The following is a 10,193-nucleotide window of genomic DNA, read 5'->3' as shown; positions in this document are numbered from 1 at the left end:
GAGAGAGAGAGAGGGGAGAAAAAGAGAGGAGAGCGTCCACAGGATTTACGCCGACAAAGTTCCAACGGTATTTAAACCAGGGGTTGTACAGCGACTTCGAACACGTTGGAGTGCAATGACCGGCGGCCCCCCTCGAGAGTTTAAATCAAATTATACACTTCCGTGTACAATATTCAACATTAAAACTTACACTTTCACGACTATTATAATCGCAGCATTGTCTGCAGATAAATGTAAATATTTCCCTAAATTATAAAATCTTTAAATTACAAATAGTCTCTATAACAGTTATAACAAAATCAGGGTTTTAAAATAAGCTTTTTTTCATCTCTTTACATTTATATATAAAATTGTAGAAAATTAAGTATTTTGATAATTTTACGTACATATTTAGATATTATTTGTAATTCTTAACGTACACTATTAAATTCATAATGTCAAATTATATCCACTTTTAATTATTTTTAATAATTTTTAATTTTTTTATAGATCGCCACTGCTTCTACAATATGTCATTAATTTGAGTCATTAAAGCAATGAAGTTGAACAATTTAATCAAGAAAATTAAATTTGTCTCAAATTTAGTTTATTATTTATTAAATTCGTTTCATTAATATGGACAATATTTACTTTGAATCTAATTTATATGTATACAGAAATAGATTGATTTATATTTTAACACACAGCGAAATTAAAAATAACAGAATTACTCAATACTGTATTATTTAATACAGTATTGGGTTACCATGTTTCGATATCTAACGGTGGATGTGACGTTTTCATTTGTCTTTTTGTTAATCGGGCTTACCGTAGTTAGCGTATTGCATAATAGTTTCCGAAAATTTCTCAAGCTGAGCTGAGCGACAGTCGCGAGCTGCGCGCAGAAACCGCATGCAGAAAAGAGAGACGGAGCAACCGGTAGCGGAGGTGGTGGCGACGGTGGTGGGCTGATGGCAGTGGTAGAGGTACCAGGACTCCGCGCTCTCGATCGTGACCCGAGAGCGAGCGAGTAAATGCAGCGAGCAAACGTAAAAGCGAGACCGAAGAATTAACCGGCGCGGAGGAGGTGGAGACGATGGAAGAGGGAAAGACCTCGGTACCGCGAACGAAAGCAAGAGAAGGCTGGAGAAGCGGCGAAGACGAAATAGTAGGTGGATGAAGAGGAGGTGATGGCGGTGAAGGAGGAGATGGAGGAAGAGGAGGAGGAGAAAAAGAAGAAGGAGGAGAAGGTGGTAGCGGCGACGTCGGTGGTGGTAGGAGAACCAGCCTCCGCCAGTCCATCCACGTGTTCAGTGTAGTTGCGCGTTATGACCCGGATGTTAGATCGTAGCCGCAGTTTCGCGAGAACCTGCCGACCCGGATGTCCCCCCGCTCGTTGTTTACCAGTGATCGACCACTAATGTCTTCCTGGCTACCAAAATATGTTCAATCGGTAAGTTACGTCCGTGGTCCAGCACCCTCCTTATCGTCTTTATTGAAGTTGTCGTCTCATATCTCAGCAAGGATGATCACCGACTTTTCTGAATGCATTAGATGCGTCGCGAATCCTCCGTGGTCCAATTGAGGATTTCAAGATCCAGGCGAATTTTCTATTTTTAATTATTCTGCTTCGAATTTGAATCCCAGAGAACAATATGTCCAAAATGCGGACACAAAACTTCTTGAAGATGTCATTAACAGGTCTGTCAGACGTCTTAAGTCTCCTTTTTAGACTTGCGTGTTGTCTGGAAAAATGGAAAACGTTTTAGTCCTATCATTGTAGAATTATATTCTTGAATGTTGAAAGAGAGTTGTACCGGAATTTTTTTAGATCTTTTAAAGTCCAAAAATCCTTTGAAAAAACACACAATTAGACATCAATGATTCAGTTGAACTAAGAAAGCAGTGAAAAAAACGTTGGACCACGAGAGGTAGACTTTTGCTTCTTTAGTGATGTCCGACTGGAAAATTAATAAAATAAAAATGACGTTAATTGTAAGAAATTGAATGGATAATAAACCGTTGATTCTCGAGTTGATTCGGGGGTGAGTTCTCCTTTATAACCGCCGAGATGCACAGCGGACGTTCCAGAGGACTCGGGATGTTCATCCTTGCTGAAGTATGAGATGTCACGATTCCGGGATGTTGAAGTGAACAGTGGGTGGCCGCTGACAGTTTTTCGCGAAATAAAACCGGAACGAATACGCAATGCGCGTTGTACGGCGCGACACGCACGTGCGTATCGCACGCGCGTGCCGCGGCAAATGACGGTAACATCAGCGTGTGCTTGAAGGATAGATGCGAGCAAGTCTACGAAAGGCGCCAGCAAACTTCGAAGGGACCTGATAAACGCCGAAATCGCGAATCTACGTGACTTACTGCCGTTACCTCCCTCGACACGCCAGAGGCTTTCCCAGCTGCAGCTTATGGCCTTGGTCTGCGTATTCCTGCGAAAAGCCAACTACTTTCAGCAAGGTATGGCGAACGGAGAATTTGCTCACACCTTTAAATCTTAAAGCTCTCTACTTTCTACGTGTCTCGAAGTCACGAGCAACTTTTCTCTGATCGGCAAGTTTTTATTTGGAAAAAAGGAAAGCTTTAATTCGTATAGATGTCGAAGCGCGACACGTTATATTTACTCGATTCTGAAGTTTTAAAATGTCCTGAGTTGTGCGGAAAAATATTGAAATGTTATATGGAAAGAATTTTGTTAAAGTATTTAAAAAATTAGATAGATACAGAGATGAAAATAATTTGGGTCATCAAAGTATAATTATATAAGAAAATCAAGGAATGCTGCAAAATGTTTTGACATTTTAGCAACTAATTCGAATGTCTTGTACAATTATTTTGACAAAATTATTTTCAGAGCTGTTAAATTTTTAAATACTTTAACAAAATTGTTTTTTCCGTATAATAACTCATTGTTGAATGCAATATTTTAATTTTATACTTCTTACATTCTTAAATTTTTTAACACAATTATAAAAAAATTACCAACGTTAGATATCAAATGTTCATCGATGATAATTAACAATAGGATAAATTGAATATTAATATTAGATACAAATTTAATATCGATCTTAGTATAACTATTATTATTAGAAATTGTTAAATTATTAATTTAAATGTTCAGCTTACTTGTGTGTAATACATCGAGGAAATTGATTTAATACGCGCGTCGCGTCACATCAACTTGTTACTCCATAAAATAAAGAACGTGATAAAGCGAGTCCATCGGCGTATCTCGCGATTACTATATCTTTATAGTAATTCACATCCATCGTCCGAGACTTCAATGCCGGTAAGCGCTCGTGCCATGCAATTCCCCGCGTCTCTACTCTGATATTTCAGCGAGCGCATTGGTGCTCGAGCGTACTGTTGCCGTACATAATGACCGGGATACATTGTATAGACCGTCAAATACACTAAGTTACGCTATTGTTGTTTAAAGATTAATAAATTTCTATCTTGCACGTAGAAATTCTTTTAAATTCCAACGAGTAATTTTCGATTAATCAATTAGACATAAGTAACAAGTATAAAAATTGTAGAAACCATCAAATACAGCAAATTATTGTTTTAAAGATTATTAATAAATTTCTTACACGTGAAAATGTTTCTAAATTCTGACGAAAAATTCTAAACATAATTAGGCATAAATAATAAATGTAATAACTCTTGCAATCACTGTTGATAGCAACATTTTTGTTTCATTTGTTTAAAAAATATGCATGAGAGAATAAAATCATTTCAAAATTATATTTTAACTGAAGAATCTTTGAAAGTTATCTCAGAAATGCATACACAATGCAAGAAAATTTATTATTAATTTTGATAAGAATCACTCAATAAAAAATGATTGAAAAATTATCGATAAAAAAAGAGATGAAACTTTATTGAGACACACTATTAGTTTTTTATAATTTTTTTTTATTAGTCTCGATGAAAAAAGGTTGTTTTGACATCGTTTTGTAAAAAGTCACAAGAAAACATGTAAAAGAAGATAACAAAATGTGATTTTGAATCTGTCCAATACAGAAAGCGTTCGTTATTATTGTTAATCGAGAAATGTTTGGTCGTCTTTGCATTATCGAAATAAACACTTCAAACCGAGATATTTACTGAATTTGGAGAATCCGCTTTCGCGGTCCTCAATCTCTCCTCGCCTCGTAGGCTGTAATCGGCTGGTGACCCGCTCAAACGATCCGCGCAAAAGAGAATTTCTATTCGGTTGCGGGAGTCGGCCGGGTAACCCGGCTGTAAGCTTCTCGTAGACACAGGGAGAGACGGCGGGGAACGTGGTATCCCGGTGGGTACCAACAACGAGAGAGACTCGCAAGAGAGGAGAGGAGCGGAGAAGAGAGGAGAAGAGAGGAGACTGGAGAGGCGAGGCGAGCGCAAAGCAAAGCGAAGCGAAGCGATGCAAGAAGGCAAGATCGGCCGGCGCGCGTTCAAACTCAGCGGAGTCTAAGCGCGAGTTCCGGGTGATCCGCTGACCTGTCGGCCTTTGCAACAACACTCTCACGCTCCTGTAACCCACACTCCTCCTCCCCGCATCGCGTCCCCCTCTCACTGTGTCTCTCTCTTTCTCTCTCTTTCTCTCTATCGTTCCTCTGCCGCCCGCGCTACAGCTTCCCTTCCTCTCGCGCGCGTTCTTCTCCGTTCTCCTCTCTGTTCTCCTTGCCCCCTAACCTCCCCACCCCCTTTCTAGCCGTCTCACTCTTTCTCTTTCTCTCCCTCTTTCTCTCTCTCGCGCTCATTGTCTCGCGATATCGAGTACTATAGTCCCATGTAGCGCCGTTAGTAAACGCTGCCGTGCTGCATTAGCATACGCATTTTTCCTCACCCTTCTCTTTCTCTTCTTCGTCGCGCGATGCATACCTTTTTCCCCTTTTTACTTTTTCGGGGAAGCCCCGTGCGAGGAGGGTGGCAAGCGCGCGAGTAATCGCGTGAAAAAATACGAGATTGAAATGGATCTCTCTCTCTCTTTCTCTCTCTCTCCCTTCTTCTCCCCCCCCCCCCTCTCTCTTCGGTCTGTTGGAAGCCCGCGCGTGCCCCAAGACTATAGCACGTGATTAAGACTCGAAACACAATAAGGCGTAAAAACAGCATGTGAAGAACGAGGAATCGATATCTATGAAAATGTAACATAAGAGGAATACTTAATAATTGTACATTTGAAATTGGAATATCGAATTTAATTAGAATTTCGATAGAAGGTAACATTCTGATGACCTCGGATCGATGATACTTTTCAATTGATTGCTCAGCTTCTATGCAAAAAGGACGATGCTGAAGTATTTAAAAATTTAGCCTAATACAGATCTGAAAATAATTTTGTTGGATCATCAAAATAATTACACAAGAATGTCAAACATGATAAGCAACACTGCAGTTGTCATAGAAATCAGTTTAAGCGTCTTATATAATTATTTTGATCCAACAAAATTATTTTCAGGTCTACAAGGAATTAAGTTTTTAGATCTATTTCAGCAAAATCAATCTTTCTGTGCAATCTTGCAGCTATATTCTTTACATTTTTCCAGATTTATGTTTACATTTCTAGGATAAAAAGAATAACTTTTACAGTTCGTGATAGATAGGCTTATCGAGTGCACTTGCACGTTGCATAAAATAAAAATAGAAGTAACGATGCTTGCCTATCGCTCTCTTACCGACTGTAAACCCACATTGTAACAATATGTATATATACTGATAGCGATTTATCTTTTTTTTCTGACGCAATATGCTATTTTGGTTCTTCAATAAATATTATGATGATGATGAATATAATGATATAATATTAATCTGTTTGTTCTTTTAAATATCATATTTTTATCTTGACAGTCTTGATTCTTTTTTATTTTTCCGTTTCAGCATTGAAAAACTGCCCGTCCGAGTCCTCGAATATTCCAACACCTAATATAGGATTTTCAAAAGTAATTATTTTAAATTTATATCAATCGCTTAATTATTTTTACGCGTAATCGTATTTTTTTATTTATTCATTATTTATCATACATTTATGGGATACAGACTATGTATTTTTTCCAGGCGATGTCCGGCTTTATTATGATGATGACGCAGCAGGGCAAATTATTATACATATCAGAAAATGCGGCGGATTATCTCGGGCATTCTATGGTAATTTCATCAAAAAAATTAACCGTTTATATGGAAAGAATAATTTTACTGAAATATCTAAAAATTTAACACGATATAAATCTTAAAATAATTTTATTAAACTACAAAAATAATTAAAATGAAATAAAAGAAATCCTGTTTTGAGCAAAACAGATCTTAGTACATAAATATTTACGTGTGAATTTGTATACATAATTCTATAAACAGATCGTTGAAATTTTTTTCAATCTCGAACGCAATCATGAATAATATCAAAGTAGTGTAACATTACTTATTAAATGGACAAACGATTTTTGATGTTAATAATAAGCATTTTTAATATTAATAATTTGAATTGTTAATGAGAATCTTAAATCTATAAATAATTTATTGTTAAAAACATTGCCCCAGCCAAAATAATTATGTAGAAAATTTAAATGAACAATGTATTATATAATTGTAAAAAATTTTGATATTCTAACCAGCTAACAGAGTGTTTTACATTATTTTGATAGTCCAGCAAAATTATTTTAAGATTTACTTAGTTAAATTTTTAAATACTTGAGCAAAACTGTTCTTTCTATGTAAATGTTTCGTGTTAGCAAGATGAACGTTGATTTGAAACGAATCGTAATAAGATGAAAGATTTCCAGGAAGATTTGCTCATTCACGGAGACAGCGTGTACGACGTGATCGACAAGCAGGATCATATGATCGTGCAAAATCAATTATCCCGAAACAGTCCCATTCCCAGCGACAGGAGATTATTTCTGTGTCGAATCAATGTATCGAGAAATTCTCGGAGGCAACTGCGATTCGGCGATCAAAAGGTGATTAAAACCCACCGATTAACTTTAAGATGTCATTCATTTTTCGCAGATACCGCGCATTATTTTCTTCTATTTGTAGGTAATTCTCGTGGAGGGTCACTTTCTGCCATTCGTTCCCGTTTGCAATCGTAACGAGTTCGTTTTTCTGGCGTCCTGTACTCCGGTAGTCCTGCCAGAGACTCGAGAGAGCATCGTCCAAGGTGCGACGAATATCTTCACCACGATTCATTCGATGGATATGAAGTACTTGCATATCGATAAAACGTAATGTATATAATTCACCATTAATTTTAAAAATTACAGAACTTTGTCGAAATTCAGTTTTCCTAAATGTTTTTCTTTTTTTTGTAGCGCGGAAAGTCATTTGGAGTACACGCGAGCTGAACTGGTCAACGTATCATGGTACAATCTACTTCATTGGGATTCTATAAGGACTGCCTATTGCAAGCATCAAACTGGTAATTGCTGGCTGTAAAAAATTCTCTTGAGAACCCAAATAACACACAAAAGTTCACAAAAATCAAAATGACTTCATTTTAATTCTTAATAAATTTTTGTAATTAAAAAAATCATCATTTTGATTTTCATCAAAATAAAAAAAATCATCATTTTGACTTTCTTTTGTTATGTTCCTTGAGAAAGAAAATGAAAATATTTCTACGGACAATTGTTGTGTAGTTTCGAAACAAAATTCTGACACTTTTTTTTGTATTCTAAATTGTTCTTTCTTTTTAATTTGATTTTAGTCATTCAATCTGATCAGGAGCGATCCACCACCGCTTTACTGAAACTACAAAGTCGCTCCGGGAGATGGTTCTGGGTCCATTGCGTACTGCAAGTCAAAGACACCTCCGATGAATGTCAACATCCTATAATTGTTTGCACGAATCAAGTACTCACGTACGTTTATAATTATTTTATCGTTTTCTTGAATTTTCTATTAAATAATGAAATTTTATATTAATTTAATTTAATCGGGTAATATAATTTAAAATAGTTTTTATAGAAAACAATGGTTTTGCTAAAGCATTTAAAAATTTACTAAACTTGAAAACAAATTTTGTTAGATATCAAAATAATTATGTAGGACGCTCAAACTAATTGTTAGACTGGCAACATTTTTTGCATTGCTCATTATATTTGAATTTCCTACATAAATTTAAAATCCGACAGAATTTATTTTCAGATCTGTATCAATCTAAATTTTTAGATCTGAAAGTTAATCATTCTTATACAGATCTGATACAGATCTGATAGTTAATCATTCTTAAATTCCATGTAAATATCGCGCATACAATAATTACAGCGACAAAGAGGCAGAAGTAATGCGCTCCAGTTCATGGTTGTACCAATATTCGTCTCAAACAAAGTTCACTTACGGGCTGTGTCCCAGCGGTCAAAGTCGCGGCACCGTTTATCCCTCTACAGGACCCGTTACCAATCAAGCTCAAGAATACGTTCGGACATATTCCAACGATACTGATGCCCAGCTCTCACCATCTCTACATTCGGATCGGTCCGAGACGGAGTCACATGGTGCCTCGAAGATCGCGCAATCAACAGACTATCCCAACAGACGACTTCTACGAGATGACGCGGAGCCAGTGGATATGTCTATAAGTGGCGCAGAGCAGCATGAGGGTAGAGGCATCCAGGGTACGATCTCTGGTCATCAACAACATGCTCTGGATGACGCGGTTAGATATCATCATAAGCAGTACCATAAGAACTCGCTACATCTGGCCGGCTATCGGGCGAAATTCGCGCAATGTCACAGCACACAATACGCCAGCGGCTGCGCGGACGTGTTATCGGTACCCAGCACTAAGTATTACCTTACCGACCTCGATCGAGATTACTGTTGTGGTACGGAACGGAGCGGTTTGTTGCTGCATAAGCGGCTGTCGACGAAGACGTTGCTTGCACCATCATCCTCGATCGCTACCACGGCTGCTGAACCGCCACCGCCCGATACCACTCCCCTGGAGAACTGGAGCACCAACCCGACGTGGTCGGACGCGCTGCAGAGGGTGCCAGACGTGGTACATCAGGAACTGAGCCCATACATCACCACGCCGACCACGCCGGTCAACACGCCCGACTCGGATACACTTGGACATCCGGAGGCGCCCATTTTCAACTTTGACTGGGCTGGCACCGAACAGCACGTGCCAAACTTGAAGATTACCTTCCATCGCAGCAGCATCGCGGCCACCACAACTGGCCATCTTGCTGCCCAGCCTAGGAAGCAGCATCAAGACACGGTGCAGCCCATCACGCTACAGTTACCACGTAGAAAGGGACAGTCCACGGAGAACGACAGCAAGGACTTCCCGAAATAAATTAGAAAATACGTATAAATCTGAAGGGGCCATACACAGTAAAAGTTAGGGAACAATAAAAGAGTACAAGAGTAGGGAAAATTTATACAAGAACATAAGAATCAACAAAAAATCAAAATGACTTTATTTTGATTTTTAACGTTAAATAAACAGTCAAATGTTATAACAAAAAGTTATCATTTTGACTTTCATGATGTCAAAGAAAAGTCATTGATTTTCTCTTGATTTATAGTGTTCCTTGGATAGTTTTCCTACAATCTTTTTTTATAATAAAAGCGTAAGTAAACGTCGGATACCAGTTAGTTCGTAAATAAAAGTAAAATTCATGTAAGAAATTAGAGAAGAAATTAAAAGATGAAGGTAAGGAATAGTATCTATGTACCAAGCGGAAATATGGGAAATGTGTGTGTGAATGCGACTGAGGGAGCGTCAAGAGAATCAAATACGAACACAAAAGGGCGTCGTACTTACATACATCTCTTTGTCACAGACAACGGAGTATATTCTTCCAAATTCTATCGGTATCGCGTTACACAATTTTCTACACGCTCGTTCGTCTTCTCCCTTTCTCTCTCTTTTTTTTCTTTTATCTCTTTACGTCTCTTTGGCATCTTATATGTTACTCTCGAATCGTAAATTCTTCATTAATATAAAACACGTATATAAACATAGACTGATTACATCGGTGTTTACAATAATCTACGATTAAAAAAAGTCGTACATCATTTCGTTTATCTCCGGTATACGCTTTTTATGCGAGAACATTCGTTTTGAGATAAATAGTACGCATCGTACGCGTATATTCCAAGTGTATATATATTTATATTATATATATTACGTATATAATATTATATATTATTATATATGTAATACATATATTACANATATTATATACTTNAGACTGCCAAGGCACACG

General features: G+C 37.5%; 1 protein-coding gene across 1 annotated transcript; it reads left to right on the top strand.

Moving 5' to 3' along the window:
* Nucleotides 1–1,421: 1,421 nt before the first annotated feature.
* On the top strand, nt 1,422–9,277 carry LOC105621166 (single-minded homolog 2). The gene is made up of 9 exons (XM_012202636.1): nt 1,422–1,432; nt 2,273–2,454; nt 5,860–5,921; nt 6,037–6,126; nt 6,759–6,935; nt 7,015–7,199; nt 7,287–7,393; nt 7,682–7,835; nt 8,242–9,277. Exons 1-9 carry the CDS (start codon nt 1,422–1,424, stop codon nt 9,275–9,277), a joined length of 2,004 nt encoding a protein of 667 aa, XP_012058026.1.
* Nucleotides 9,278–10,193: the final 916 nt, after the last annotated feature.

Source organism: Atta cephalotes, assembly GCF_000143395.1.
Source record: "Atta cephalotes unplaced genomic scaffold scaffold00032, whole genome shotgun sequence".
Lineage (NCBI taxonomy): Eukaryota > Metazoa > Arthropoda > Insecta > Hymenoptera > Formicidae > Atta > Atta cephalotes.
The sequence above is the reverse complement of the archived record's forward strand: the minus strand, read 5'-3'. Positions and strand labels throughout refer to the sequence as shown.